The sequence below is a fragment of the Callithrix jacchus genome, chromosome 7 (assembly GCF_049354715.1).
Source record: "Callithrix jacchus isolate 240 chromosome 7, calJac240_pri, whole genome shotgun sequence".
NCBI classification, from domain to species: domain Eukaryota; kingdom Metazoa; phylum Chordata; class Mammalia; order Primates; family Cebidae; genus Callithrix; species Callithrix jacchus.
Genome location: NC_133508.1, coordinates 137,807,471 through 137,823,492, shown reverse-complemented (window position 1 = coordinate 137,823,492; position 16,022 = coordinate 137,807,471). Strand labels below are relative to the sequence as shown.

The 16,022-nt window shown below is 43.2% G+C and overlaps 1 protein-coding gene across 4 annotated transcripts in view; it reads right to left on the bottom strand.

Annotated features, from left to right (window-relative positions):
• The window catches only part of LOC108592765 (uncharacterized), a 31,341-nt gene extending 16,557 nt beyond the window's left edge, over nt 1-14,784 (bottom strand). The window contains exons 1-4 of one of the 4 annotated variants that reach the window (XM_078332607.1): nt 8,722-14,784; nt 6,777-6,957; nt 6,115-6,181; nt 5,840-5,909 (exon numbers count right to left, since the gene is read on the bottom strand). In XM_078332607.1, the coding sequence (XP_078188733.1) occupies nt 5,840-5,909; nt 6,115-6,159 (115 nt within the window). In that variant the 5' untranslated portion in view covers nt 6,160-6,181; nt 6,777-6,957; nt 8,722-14,784. Of the gene's footprint in view, nt 1-3,981; nt 4,822-5,839; nt 5,910-6,114; nt 6,958-8,721 lie in introns of those variants that run through there. The other 3 variants (XM_078332606.1, XM_078332608.1, XM_078332605.1) reach the window with 3 other exon arrangements.
• Nucleotides 14,785-16,022: the final 1,238 nt, after the last annotated feature.

The following is a 16,022-nucleotide window of genomic DNA, read 5'->3' as shown; positions in this document are numbered from 1 at the left end:
AAACACAGCCAATGGCATCCACGATCTTACTGTGATTTCCTCTTCCACCCAAAGGACATCAAATCACGAATGGGGCCTTGGACAAGAAAGTCCAAAGGGGGAGGGGAACCCAACAGAGTAACTTTAATATATGTTTTTGTTAATCTTTCTTACATTACTCAGTAATGACAAGTGTGCCAGGAGGCAAGGGCACTCCTGATTTACAAAAATATTCAGGAAACTAAAGATTAAGAAACACAATTAGCTTCAGGGTAGATATGGCCAAAGCAAGGGAATCACACTGCATGTAGGCTGTGCTTTGGGGAGGGAAGAGATTATAAGAGTGAAAGTTAAATCAGAGCTGAGTCCAAACAGGACAGCGGGGTGGAAGGGCCTGGCAGGGTGGCAGACCATGGGACACAGAGGTGAGACCAGACAGACCTTACAGCAGCTGATGGGAAAAGAACCGGGGAAGACTAAACCTGAAGAATTTACAAAATGTGCATCATTATATGATCTATTGCACATATATATATACACACTACGTAGCATACACACCAAATGTACATAATATACATAGCAAATGGTGTAAATGCATATATCTGTAGAAATTAATCTAATGAAAAAATAATATATAGAGATTTGAGAGATATTTAATGTAACAATATAATTAGTATTCTCTTCTATTTAAATTGAAAAAATAATAGAAACATGAGAAGAATGAGAAAGAAGAGGTGTGCAAAGAAACAAATGACCTGTTAGACAGCAGGGAGAAATGACCAAGGAAACCGTGAATGAGGCACAAGGCATTCACTCTTTGCTCTTACTGGGAGCCTTGTTCTGGCTTGGACTCCAGGGAATGTGGGCAAAACAGCATACGTCTGAGCCAGTGAGTTCGGGCTTGGCTGACAGTGTAAGAATCCATAGTGAAAGAAAGGAGAATGTGGTGGGAAAAAATCAGTTTAAGTTAGTTACATGGCACATGTAAGGGACGGCACATTCCTGACACCCACTCAGCGCCTTTCAGGTATCCTTTCCACAGATCCAAATGGGGCTCATTATCTCATGTGACCCTCCCTCCTCCTGAGGACAGGGGTCTCTGTATTCCTCAGCTGAGGGCTCCAGGAGGAGATATTGCCTGGGACAAAGCATGAGAATGAACAGGATCCAGGGCATTAAGGAAATCTGAGCAGAAGTGGATCCCTGTGAGAAGGAAACTGAGGACATGGCCGAGGGCATGAGTGGAGATGACCAACTAAATGGGTTTTCATAAGAGACAGATGTGAACACTTTCCGTGTGAAAATTGCCCTTTGTTTTCAAATCAAGCCCTTCTCTGCAGGGAAAGCTTGGGCAGAGCAGATACACACTGACACCATTGCTGGGGTCAGGGCTGTGCACTGTGCACACTATTCACACATTATTGTCGAGAAGCCACACACAGGAAGCATTCTTGTGTAATCTGAAGGGCGCATTCATTCATCTTGGCCCATCTGCATGGATGAATGTGCTTTCTCCTGGCCCATGTTCCTGATGGCAGGGCTGGCCACATCACAGGTATCTCAGTTCTGAGACATGTGTCAGAGCAGTGTCTCTTTCTTTTTGTAGGAGACCCATTCTGGCTGGTGTGTTCCTGAGATGCAGCTCCACAGCTTTACAGGGACCTAAACATGGCCAAGTTGAGAGTTGAAACCCTGGGGATGGGGAGGTGGGGAGAGACTAGGATCATTTATTCCCTGAGTGCTTTTCCAAGGGAGAGCCTGCTGGAGCTGTAGGTCCCCCTGGAGGGACTGAAGGAGCCACTGATTCTGCTGATGGACAGAGTGCACAGAGGTAATCCTTCTTGAGAAATCTGTGCCAGGGACTACAAGACTTCTTTACCCTAGACCAGCAACTTATTCTGTTTCAGCTTGACTTTATTGGAAAATAATTTCTACAAAGGAAAGAGGATGTGCACGCATCGTGGCTTAGTCCCTGACAGAACCCCCACAGAGAAATGACAGAGACTGGGCCATGAAGTCAGGCAGACAAAAGGACCATGCTCTCACCATGACTAGTCGGGCCATCCTGGGCAAGTGAAGGAAACTTTTATAGCCTCAGAATCCTCAGGTCTAACATGGAGATGCCACTGCCCCCTTGGGAGCATTCCTTCAGCTCTGAATGTTTATAGCAGGGTAGAGCTTGTTTGGCAAGGGGCAGGGCATATGCATATGCAAGATCAAAGAGTATTTTGTTTGTTTAATGAATCACTGTCATCACAGAAAACTATTTGCTTTCTCAAACTCAGGGAGAAATGCAAAAGGGGAAAGCGATGGTCCAGGTAGGAAAGGCACTCACTGACTGAAACAGAATAGAGACCAACATTTTCATTGCTAGTTTCTTTCTTTGTGTGAGTGTGTGTGTGTATGGATGTGTTTGTGTCTGTGTTTGTGTGTGTGTGAGTGTGAGTGTATGTGTGTGACACAGGTCTCACCTTGTTGCTCAGGCTGGAGTGCAGTGGTACAATGATGACACACTGCAGCCTCAATTTCCCAGGCTCAGGTGATTCTTCCACCACAGCCTCCCATAAAGCTGGAAGTACAGGTGTGTGTCACCATGTCTTGCTAATTTTTCATAGGGACATGTTTTTGTAGTGTTGCCCACACTGGTCTCAAACTACTCAGCTCAAGCAATCTACCTGCCTCAGCCTCCTAAAGTGCTGGAATTACAGGCATGAGCCACCGCACCTGGCACTCTTGCTAATTTTATTACAACATTATCAGATATCCTAAGGTACATCACAGAGTTACCTGCTCCTACTAGAAAATAGACTGATGGTTGAAACTCCCACCAATCCACAAGAAACTCCCAGGATGGAAGTTTAAAAAAATACAATGAGCAAGAAGAAATGAAAATTGGAATTTTTCTCTACATAGCCTGTGAAGCTGCTACACCAAGGGGCACTTGCTCAGCGGAAGGGTTTTCTGGACATCACGAGGATAGAAACCACTCTGCTTTGCTCATCAGTTAGGCCAGTACCCCGTGAGGGACACTCATTCTCAATGGTTTTCATGAGAATATAGCACTGAGACCAAATCACGATTCAAACAACAAGCCCACACATGGAAAAAGCCACTGGAGCTCTGCAGAGGATGCAAGCCTGGGCCTGAGTAAAAAGGAAGGGACGCTGGACTGCGTCAGTGGAGGGAGGTCACCTCCCAGCAGGTAGAGCCGCAGTCCCCAACCTTTTGGGCACCAGCATCCGGTTTCATGGAAGACAATTTTTCTGGGTCCAGGGTAGGGGGGATGGTTTTCGAATGATTCAGTCACATTACATATTTTGTGTACTTTATTTCTATGATATTTCCATTACTCCACACACTACACTGTGACCTCCACAATGTCTAATGTGCTGTCTTAATTCCTCTTTAGAATAAGAGTCTGTGCCCCAGGAAGCAGGACTTCCCTCTCACCAGGGTACTTCCTGCTCTTGATGCCCTCATGTATAGATGCCACACTTACCGTTAGGAGCAGTCTCCTCTTTAAGCTCTTTAGAGCAGGTACTCTGTACTGTCACTACATTTCCCCCAGGGTCCCCAGAACAGAGATTTGCCTACTGGGTCTCAAAGAAGCTAAAACCGAATGGCAGTTCTTTGGTCCCAGACATTTACCAACAGACTACAAGTTATTTGTGTGCAGGATCTTACAGGGCACAGAGAGGATTCTCTTAAATGTGATATAGCCTCTTGCTGAGGAAAGTAAGTGCCTCTGTGTCTGTGTGAGAGTCGGTAAGTAGGATTTCAACTCTAGCCCCACCTCACACCGGACTGCTAACGTGGAGGGGTTGCTAAACACATCGTGCCTCCATTTCCCATCCTTAACACAATGAAGTTAAAATACCCATTTCTATTTTCCTAGAACTAAAGAAAGGATGAAATTAATTTAGATGAAGGGACCATTCAGTATCTCAGAGAGAAGCAGGTGCTTAGTCATCACTTTTGTGATGATGAATCTATAGAACTTACTGTATCTCTTCAGTTGCTTGGCCAGAGAGTAGACAGTAGCTTGACTTACAAGAAATTTCTCTTTGAGGTCTTGGAACTGCTGTTGGCTCTGTGCCAGCTGGGAGCACTGTAAGGCCATTTGACTTGCTGGGAGCTCAGACACACTCATCCCTCTCCCTGCCTGAAAATTATGTCACCGGAATACGCCCATTATCTAGCTCCGCCTTGGAGATCCCCTCTGAACTTAGCACTAAGCTCCGCACTGGGCACCTAGCCTGCTCACCAGAAATCCTGCCCGCCTACCAATAGCAGCTTGCTATGTCCATGTCCTGTTTGTCCACAGGCAATCAGAACGCCTTCCCTCCCTGTAAAGCCTCATGCCTAAGAGAGGTCGGGAATAACTTCTCTGGCCTCTTTCCCAGGACCACAGAACCTCACCCAAGAGCCGAATAAATTGGCGTCTAATTGTTCTCATGCAGGCTTCAGTTCCCTCATTTTAAACTTGGCAATAAACCTCACAAGAGAATAACCCTTACAACACAATTCCTGGTTGATTTATAGGATGTTCATTTCTGCCCTCTCCCTGGATAAATGTCCAGCAGATACCACATGCTGACGTTGGTGGCAGAAGAGGTATAACAGGGACTAGGGAGAAGAAACCAAAACACACGATGGGTCAAAAACAAGTGAAATCAAATAGGGTTAGTCAGCACTGAGGGATGACATCAGCTGGAATGGTTGACTTATGGTTAAGAAGAACTCCACCAATACCACAGAGTACTTAATCGCCAAAACAAAGTTTAGAATACCAGAGCTCAGAGCCGAAGGCACTGCCTGTAGCTCAGACTCTACAAGAGTGAGGGAGGTTAGCAGCCGGTATCTTCTGTTATTGCAGTCACAATAACAGAATTAGAAGGTGGGTGTGTCATGAAATCTTAGGAGCCCTGCATTCCAATTGCCCAGGCTGTGCTGAAACCAAGGCCCCCTGATCTCACCTGAGAGTCACAGATGGGGATTATTTCCTCAGCAGTCCCTCTCAGTATTTGCTCACCCTTGTGACAGTGCTGCAGACACACCTCTTTCTTAATATGTCTAAGCGCATTCCTCTGTCCATCTCTTGTGTGTATAAAATCATGGAGACAGTTTCCCAGAGGGTTATATTTTCTTAGTGGTCTTCAGGAAGTCACCCCACCTTCTCTAAGTTAAAACAGATCTTAAGGCTTTTCCACACATGAAAGATGTCAGACTTTTAGACTGCCATGATAGCTTCTGTGTTCTGCATTTTTTATTTCTGTACCTACTGAAAAGTTAATGAATAACTTAAAAATATTTTCTCCCTGACTCAGTGTTCTCCTCGCTGCATCCCATTGTTATGTTGATTTCTTTTCTCGCACTGAGGCAGCATCTTGGCTTTTCATTACACTGATGACCAGTTCACATCCCTAAGTGCAAAGCTCCTCCTCTATCTGTGGGTTCATTTGTTTCTTTGATGTCACTGACACTTTTTTCATACTTGTCACTTATCAATATCATTCTGTCTCACAAGAGCTCTTTTCAAGGTATCAAGTGATCAAAATCATTTGTGTATATCCCCTGAAAACGTGTGTGACCATACACTTTGGGAAGTCTTGTAAACCTGATGCTATTTTGTTGTTTGCATTTAGTTTTCCCATGTATTGAAAGGAAAAGGAACAGAACCACGAACAGTTCTTATGGAATATTATTGGAGATAAAACGCACACACACACAAACTTGCTATAACACCATTGATGTGTTGTTGCCTTCCCCCAGCAGAACCTGGCAAGATCATGGTGATGGTCGGGGTGGTTGATGATGCTCACTGTCTCTCACTGTGACCTGGTCTTGCTCCTCCACTTACCCTCGTGCTGCTGAAGCGTCTCCACACACCGTCCAATTCCGTCAGTAATTGGGGCTCCTCTCAAAGCTCCCTGAAATGAGTCCAGGTCTCAGGATGTCAGACACATTCCAGATACAAAAGCAACCCACACCGCAGAGCCACTGAACTCCAGCCTGGGTGACAGAGCAAGACTCTGACTGGTCAAGGTTTTTTTGTGAATGGGTCGACACTACGGGGGCAGAAATGTTCTGTGGTCTGGACTCACTGCTGCAGGACTTACCCTGGGACCTTCTTACCAAGAGCATCGGTGGAGCCTCCACTTCCAATGTCACTGTCGCCATGACTGCTAAGACGCTAGGCCTGCTGGTGGACAAAGAAGGTGTCCTCGGCAATTTCACCAATGAGAAATATCATGAAATGGCCTCTCACCTTCAGCGTTCCCAGTGCTGACCTCTGCATGGGCTGCGGGACAGGCTAGATGGACAGACACCTCCCCCTACCCATACCCCTCCTGTGTGTGGTTGGAAAACTTTTTTGTTTTGAAGATTTGGGTATTTTTTCCTGAGTAAAAAAGATTCTACTAAAAAAAGTTAAATAACCGCACATATGTGGGCTTATCATTTGAATCTGTATTCTTTGACTTCAATATATTTATGAATACTCACACCGGTCCTATTGTTCTGAAATTACTGTAGCTTTGAAATCAGGTTTAAAATCTAGCAGAGCAAGTCCTCCAACCTATTGCTTCTTCAAGACCAACTTGCCTATTCTAGGTTCTTCGATTTTCAAATACATTTTGAAACAAGCTTTTAAATTTCTCTAAAATCTCCTACTATAAATATTAATCAGAATTGTGTTGCTGTAATATGCTAACCAAATTGAGTCTTTTAGTCAACAAACATGATATGTATTTCTCTTCTTGAATTTCTCTCACCAATTACTTTTAGGGGACTTGTACCTGCTTCATTCAAGTCCAAGGCTCTAGAATGCAAAGTCCGGGCTCCTCCAAAGCACTTCTCTTGCTCTGAGACATTAGGTATGGCCTGTGGTTGCCAGCACCATCTCTGCAGAGAGGCCTCCCCTAGTCCTGGTGACATCACTGGCCTGGTTGGGACCAGGGGTTACCTCCGATCATTTCCCTGTGTGTCATAAAGACATAATAGTATTCAAGCCCAGTATGCCGTGCTCACTGAAATAACCGAAACGCACACCCTGCACAGTATGGTTCCTGTTAAAAACTCTGCTCATATTAGTTCTTGGGATATGTACTGACAAAAACTAATTTTTTTTCAATTGTGTAATACAATATGGAGAAGTTGAATAAAACATAGGTATAAATGCTTCCATCTGTTAACATGTGAGCACTAGCTAGCACTAAATACCAGCTTCCAGAACCTTCCCACATGCCCCTTCCTCACCACAGACCCCTCCTACCCTACGCAACTACCTCTACCTGATTTTCATGATGTTTGGTTCTTTATAATTTTCTGCTTCTCATGCCCCCATAATGGATCTAGGTTTTAACCTGTAATCATACATATATATTTTCTTATGCTTGGCTTTTTTTTTTTTTTTCACTAAATGTTATGGATTTAACAGTCATCACTAATTCATCCACTTTCATTGCCAATGAAATATACCATAATCTGTTTATGCATATACTTGATGACGGGCATCTGGGCTGTTTCCCATTTGTGGCTTACGCACTGCTGTGGTCATTCATGTAAGATGTCCAGGGGCATGGGAGCACCCATGTCCCTGCGTTACACACAAGGAATGGAATTCCAGTCCCTCTGTTTCACTGATCTAAGCCTTTTTGAGGTTAGGAAAAAATTGGGCTGGGTGTAGTGGCACACACCACAGTCCCAGCTACTCAGGAGGCTGAGGTGGGAAGATTGTTTGAGATCTGAAGGTCGAGGCTGCAGTGAGCTATAATCACATCATTGCATGCCAGCCTGGGAGAAAGAGTGAGAGCCCAACCCCCTCAAAAAATAATAAAATGGGAATGTGAAAGTCCCCATAATCAAGGGAAGGGAAAAGGGAGGAAGGGATGAGAAGCTGTAGAAAGAAAGGAGGCTGGGGGTGCTTGACCAGGGCACAGAGTAGGGTCGGGGGCATTCCAGAGAAAGGGTCTGCCATTCTGAGGGTGACAAAAGAACCACCTTGATGGTCAGCTCATCCCCCACCTCCTCCTCCCTGCTCTTCCACATGTGCCTCCTTGGCCCTTTGCTCATCCATCTCCGCCTCCCCCTTCTTGCCATCCTGCTCCATCTTGTCCTATCTGGTTACTGCTTCTCCTCCACTCCCCCAGCTTCATCCCTCTAAAGCACACAGCCACAGGCTCTGGAGCACTGGAAGCTTTGCCCAGTCTGAGAGAAACACGAGGGAATATTTTCCAGCAGCAGCAGAAATGCGAAAGCACCTTTCTCTGGCCAGGATGTTTTTGAGGAAAGCAAGTAAGATTGCTTCACCTGAGGCTCGGAGCCTCCACAGCCAACTCCCGCAGCCTGGGCAGTGCAGGCCTTAGGCCGACCCCTGGGATGGTGTGACCAAAAGTCAGGAACCTCTGGACATGCAGGGCTAACATCTGCCACAATCTTCCCGGAACTGAAACCACCAGGCATCTTGCGACATTACAGAGTTCCAAGGGAAAGCACCATGGCGCCCTTTGTGGCCTCCATGGGGACTGCAAACAGAGAGTCCTAGGGACCCTCCTGGCCCTTGAAACTGTATAGGACAAAAGAGTAGGACCAACTTATTCTTTAAGTACAGTAGGCACACAAGCACATTTTAATTTCTTTTAAAATCAGAGGGAAATGGAAGAAATCAGCAGGTTTAGTGCAAGTCCTTTGTTCTCAGTGGTCTCTAACAAGGAACATCCTCCTCCAGGTAAGGGGTCCTACCTTCAGCTCTAGCAGTTCATCCTCTGTTCATCTTTCCTCTTTTTCATGCTGGAGGATTTCAGAGCTCAGGGCAAGAGTGTTTTTGAAGATCACAGTTGCTGCTTGTGTTAGGAGACATGAGGAAGAATTGCATTATGCATCCCATCAATGGCCCAATTTTCTCCCAGCCTACATGGATGAGCTGAAGTGAAATAACAGTTTAAGGAGGTCAAGTCACCAAAGAGGTTTCTATGGCCAAGGCAGCACTAGCGCAGCTCCTAAGCGAAACTCAGCATCACCACCAGGCAGCTACATCCTCAGCTCCATCGGCGCTGGAGTGTCATGGGTGAGAGGAAGGGAGAGATACAGCCATGAGGGGGAGGTGCAGGAACCCAAGAGTGTGTGAGGAGAAACAGAAAGAAACAGTGAATACAACTATTGAAAACAAAGGTGTTTTAAGTTATGTCATGAATCAGGAAGCTGTGATGACCTCCCTGTTGAAACAGAGTCCCTCGAGATGCCTCTCACCTGTCAGGAAGCCTCACAAGACCCCACATCACCATAGAGCTGTTGACCATGAACACAAGGTTCAGCAGGCCAGAGCTCCAAGCCATGTGACTTCCCCCTGAAAATCACATTGTGATGATTTATGAGGAACACTAATGAAATTAAGCTTATCACATATTATATATTGAGCAATTATGTACCAAGCTTATTAAAATTCATCACAGTCCTAGCCTGTAATTGCTCAGTGGGAATTCATCACAGTCCTAGCCCATAATTGCTCAGTGGGTAAAAGTTAATTTTTAGAGTGATGAATTATCTTTGAGTTACTGGTACAATATGAACTAATTTCTCAATGGGATAAATAGAGGCAGTATAAATAACTCTGTATAAAACTTTTAATAATAAATATAAAAATCATCCACTTCCCAAATAAATATAAAAGATAATTCATTAAGAACAAAGAGGATGGCTCAACTCCATTGCTCCGCAGAGAAACAAGAGTCTCTTTATGTGTGTCAATAAGCTGTACTTATCTTGACCTCTAAGTCCATGTAATAAAACAGAAAGCTTCAATTAATAAGTTAAGGTTTTTGGAGTTCAAAACAAAAACCACAAGCTAGCAGTGAAAACTGGCATCGTGCTTCTGCAGTCATAAATGGGCAGATGCAAAAGATTATATGGTTTGGGAAGGAAATTTGGCAACATATTGAGTTTAATCAGAACCTAAAGGCCACCGAGTATTTAACCTATAAGCTAACCATGACCCTACACGCGGATTATTCTGGTTTGACTTTGGCCAACACTCACTATTTTTTAAAACTTTTAGTTTCAGGAGTATGTGTGTGGGTTTCTTATATAAGCACATGTTGTATAGATTATTTCATTACCGAGGTACCAAAACTAATACCCGATAGTTACTTTTCCGCTCCTCTCTCTCCTCCTACCCTCCACCCTCTGGGGCTTACACCCCAGCCAAGACCCAACTCACTGGCTCAGATGCATGCGCTCTTGCCCACGTTCTTTTGAGTCCAGAGCCGGAACCAGGCTCCCAGTAAGAGTAAAGAGTGAATGCCTTGTGCCTCACTCATAGTTTCCTTGGTCATTTCTCTCTGATGTCTAACAGGTCATTTGTTTCTGAGCACTAGCATTTTTTAGCAGTATTATAAATTAAATTATGTAGATTGTGTTTAAACATGCTGATATTGCACACAATAAACCGCAGTAAAATATAAACATAACTTTTGTATACACTGAAAGACCAAAAATTTTGTGTGACTCCCTTTATTATAATATTTAATTTATTGCGGTGGCCTGGAAATGAATCTGCATTATCTTTAAGGAGTGTGTGTGTCTGTGTGTGTGTGCGTGTGTGTACCTCATCAATAATGTACTCCAGGGGTAAGTTGGTAAATGTGACAATAAAGTCATTACACTTCTCTAGCTCATAGTCCACTAAGTAATACACATCTCATGTTCCACACTAATAAGTTCAGACATAACTTTTTTCAGGTTTCTTCTTTGTGAACCAGTTAAGCTTTAGGTAGATGACAAAGTAGAGGTTATGGGAGTTCGTGTAAGGTGACTGAAATAGGCTGAACAGCCAGATGTGGAGACACAGTCCAGCTGTCCAAGTAATTTTTACATAGAACTTATTGTACATATTTGTATCCATGTAAACAAATACTTATGTAGGTCAGGAGACATGGCAGTCTTCCTTGTTAAAAAAGACACTTCAAGTTCAGAAGAGGCACTTTTCTATTTTAATGCTGCCCTATAAAATTGAGGAGTGCCCTTTGCCATCCTCTTGGAGAAAAAGTGAGGCATCCGGGCGAATAGTTTTCATGACCTCATGCACTGTTCATAATGACTCTTCCAAATGTTACTCATTATTACATAGCATAGTTCCTACACATTTTGTTGATCTAGTTTCTAGTAAAAGATCACTTGCATTTACTTTTTATATCTCTACTAACCCATGTGCATGTACACACATACACAAAAAGCCATGACCAGTATTTTTGTTTTATAAATGTAATCTATAGACTTTGAAATAGCTGTGGAAGAATTGAGAAAATAGCCTACTGGCTTAAGTGAGAAAGAAGAAAGATCAAAACAAATATGAGGCACAATCTTCTCTTGTTTTAAGGAATAAGTGAGCATTCTGCCAGGCCTCTAGCTGCAGGCCTCTGGAAAAAGTCCAGCCAGATCTCTAGGATCTTCTCTTGAGCACAACACACAATTTGGAGAAAGTTTAGAATTCAAACCCAAGGGAGGGTTTGACGCTTTGGACTCTGGAGAGGTTGAGAATTAGGAACTCTGGAGGTGGGCTGGCTTCTCCTAGTAGATCTCCCCGGGTGCGGTCCCTCCTTGCTCCAGCATTCACTCTTTTGTCAACACTCTTGCAGCACCCTGCCTCAGCTTCTGCCTAACAGATGGCTTCTGGCTTGCTCAGGTTAGGAAACTATGACTCTCCATGTGTACTCTAATTTAGGACACCTGAGTGGGGATAACCACGGACCACGCCACACCTGAGTAGCTTGGTTACTCTTGCCTGGGTCTTCTGTGCCTGTCATTTGTCATTGATTTATAATCTTATTACCTACTTAATTAGTCACAAGCAGAGTACCGAATTTTGGGAGATTTCACCCTGTTCAAATGCAGTAAGTCCATAAGGAAGTAAAAAAGAGGGAAGGTACCTAGGTCACCCCTCAGACATACTTTAATCTATGTCTTGAGCCCAGATACTGTAGCAAACTCCATACCAGAGCACATATGCCTGACAATAGCTGAACATGAAGGCTACCCCCAACTATTAAGCCATTCTACATTCTATAGAGCATGTAAGTGTTCTGGGGTTAGTGTCAATATTAGGTGGGGCTAATGCCTCATGACATAGAGTATTGGGAAGGACAATGGTAAAATTAGTGGAGTCATTGCAAGCAGAGTGAACGGTTTTCAGGATGCCTCACAATGTAGGAAAACAGTGATGGTAGGACATGGCCATGCCTAACCTAACGTAACCAAAAGTAGTCCCAATAATACAACAAAAAACAGAATGTGAAAGGATGCAGTTGTTGCCTTTGTACTTACATTGCCTGCCAACTTCTGACCCCTACTACTACATAAAATACAAGAGCAGTCTATTGGGTTTATTTTCTCTAGCAGATCCCTCTCTGCTTGTGGTTCTGTTTGAAGGATAGAAAATATACTCACATGTTCTTGTGAATACAAATTACATCTGATTTGTGAATTATGTGAAGATTTGAGTAAGAAAATAAAGTGATACTAACCTTAATTAAATCCAAATTTCCACCTGCCCCCAAGCATGAACCAGACTTTGTAATTTGTTCTTGCACATTCCTCTCAGATTCCCTTTTTCAAAACCAATATTCTAGATTCTCAATGTGTTAGTTTTGCATCTTTATTCTTTTTAAAATTTTGACATTAAATGCGTAACTCATTGTATTTATTTATTTGTTTATTTATTTTGGAGACAGAGTCTTGTTCTATCACCCAGCCTGGAGTTGGAGTGCAGTGGCACGATCTTGGCTCACTGCAACCTCCACCTGCCAGGTTCAAGTAATTCTCCTGCTTCAGCCTCTTAAGTATCTGAGATTACAGGCATCCACCACCATGCCTGGCTTATATTGTGTATTTTTAATAGACATGGGGTTTCACCATGTTGTTCAGGCTGATCTCAAACTCCTGACCTGAGGCGATCCACTGGTCTTGGCCTCCCAAAGTGCTGGGATTATAGGCATGAACCACTGTGCTTGGCCCTATTTGGGAGATTTTTAAATTTGCCTTTAAAGCTGTTTACTGAAATATAATATAAATACTTGCAAGTAAATCACAGTGTAGGTCAAATCATTTAAACACATTGCATTGTGTAACTAGCACCCTAGATCAAAACCCTCAGAAACCTTTTCATGTTTCCTTTCAGTTTCTATTCTCTTCCAAAATACTGACAAATATAACTGTTTTTAATTTTTTCCCCTCAAATATATGTGTAGTATTGGACCCACTATTAATATGCTTTCCATGGTTAAAAAAACCTTTGTTTTTTTTAGGCCTAAACTGCAGTCCAGTTACATTTAATGCACATCTCTATAGCCTTATTTTGGTGAGTTTAATAGCTATTTTCAGAAGTGTACAGTAATTTGGATCCAAAGATATAAGCAAATGGAAAATTTACTTGTAACATACTCTAGGAGATTTTCCACAAACTACCCTTGACTTTAATGAAATGTAACCCCCGTGTAAATATAACTTAATAGCCAACCTATCAAATGAATTCCTTTAAGTCATGATAGTCTACTGGCATGCCAAATTGATTTAACAGTGTGCATTTTTCACGCTTGTGAAGTAGATAAAATTTCACTGTATATCTTGAAGTTTGGATTTCTCTTATCGCGCCATTGCACTCCAGCCTGGGTAACAAGAGCGAAACTCCATCTCAAAAAAAAAAAAAAAAAAAAAACACAACTCGTTTCAGCCTGATGAAATAAAGGCTCACTTCTTTTTTGAGTCTTTTCTTCTGCAAGCGGGTAAAGGAGAGTCTTGCAAGTTTGTTGCTAGAGTCTCTGTTTTCCAGATGCCTAATGGTAGCTGCGCCTAGCCGAGATCGCGCCATTGCACTCCAGCCTGGGTAACAAGAGCGAAACTCGGTCCAAAAACAACAAAAAAGGCCTTTATTTCACCTAGCTGAAACGAGTTTGTTTTTTTTTTTTTTTTTTTTTTTTGAGATGGAGTTTCGCTCTTGTTACCCAGGCTGACTCGTTTCAGCGGGATGAAATAAAGGCGTCACTTCTATTTTGAGTCTTTTCTTCTGTTTGCGGGCAAAGGAGAGTCTTGCAACTTTGTTGCTAATAGATTCTCTGTCTTACAGATGCGCAATGGTAGCTGCGCCGAGCCGAGATCGCGCCATTGCACTCCAGCCTGGGTAACAAGAGCAAAACTCGGTGTCAAAAAAACAAAAAAACAAAAAAACTCGTTTCAGCTGGATGAAATAAAGGCGTCACTTTTTTTTTTTTTTTGAGATCGAGTTTCGCTCTTGTTACTCAGACTGGAGTGCAATGGCGCGATCTCAGCCTGGCGCAGCTACCGTTAGGCATCTGCAAAACAATCAGAGAATCTACTAGCAATAAAGTTGCAAGACTCTCCTGGGTCCACATGCGGAAGGAAAGACTCAAAATAAAAGTGAGCCTTTTGGAGGTTGATCGCGCCATTGCACTCCAGCCTGGGTAACAAGAGCGAAACTCGGTCCAAAAACAACCACCACCAAAACGCCTTTATTTCATCCAGCTGAAACGAGTTGGGTTTTTTTTTTTTACTTTTTGAAATGGAGTTTCGCTCTTGTTACCCAGGCTGACTCGTTTCAGCTGGATGAAATAAAGGCGTCACTTCTATTTTGAGTCTTTTCTTCTGTATTGCGGGCAAAGGAGAGTCTTGCAACTTTGTTGCTAATAGATTCTCTGTCTTGCAGATGCCTAATGGTAGCTGGGCCAAGCCGAGATAGAGCCATTGCACTCCAGCATGGGTAACAAGAGCGAAACTGGGTCTCAAAAAAAAAAAAAAAAAAAAAAAAAAAAAAAAAAACTCGGTTCAGCCGGATGAAATAAAGGCTCACTTCTTTTTTGAGTCTTTTCTTCTGCATGCGGGTAGAGTCTTGCAACTTTGTTGCTAGAGTCTCTGTTTTCCAGATGCCTAATGGTAGCTGCGCCTAGCCGAGATCGCGCCATTGCACTCCAGCCTGGGTAACAAGAGCGAAACTCGGTCCAAAAACAACAAAAAAGGCCTTTATTTCACCCAGCTGAAACGAGTTTTTTTTTTTTTTTTTTTTTTTTTTTTTTTGAGATGGAGTTTCGCTCTTGTTACCCAGGCTGACTCGTTTCAGCGGGATGAAATAAAGGCGTCACTTCTATTTTGAGTCTTTTCTTCTGCATGCGGTAAAGGAGAGTCTTGCAACTTTGTTGCTAATAGATTCTGTTTTCCAGATGCCTAATGGTAGCTGCGCCTAGCACTAAACAAAAACAAAACAAACAAAAAACTCGTTTCAGCTGGATGAAATAAAGGCGTCACTTTTTTCATTTCTTATTTTTATTTTTTGAGAACGAGTTTCGCTCTTGCTACCCAGGCTGGAGTGCAATGACGCGATCTCCGCCCGGCGCAGCTACCTTTAGGCATCTGCAAAACAGAGAATCTATTAGCAATAAAGTTGCAAGACTCTCCTTGGCCCACATGCAGAAGAAAAGACTCAAAATAAAAGTGAGCCTTTCGGACGTTGCGGTGGGCCGAGATCGCGCCATTGCACTTTAGCCTGGGTAACAAGAGCGAAACTCGGTCCAAAAAAAAAAAAAGACCTTTATTTCACCCAGCTGAAATGAGTTGTTTTTTTTGTTTTTTTTGAGATGGAGTTTCGCTCTTGTTACCGAGGCTGACTCGTTTCAGCCGGATGAAATAAAGGCGTCACTTCAATTTTGAGTCTTTTCTTCTGCATATCGGCAAAGGAGAGTCTTGCAACTTTGTTGCTAATAGATTCTCTGTTTTGCAGATGCCTAATGGTAGCTGGGCCGAGCCGAGATCGAGCCATTGCACTCCAGCCTGGGTAACAAGAGCGAAACTGGGTCTCAAAAAAAAACAAAAAAAAAACCTCGGTTCAGCCGGATGAAATAAAGGCGTCACTTCTATTTTGAGTCTTTTCTTCTGCATACCGGCAAAGGAGAGTTTTGCAACTTTATTGCTAATAGATTCTCTGTTTTACAGATGCCTAATGGTAGCTGCGCCTAGCGGAGATCGCGCCATTGCACTCCAGC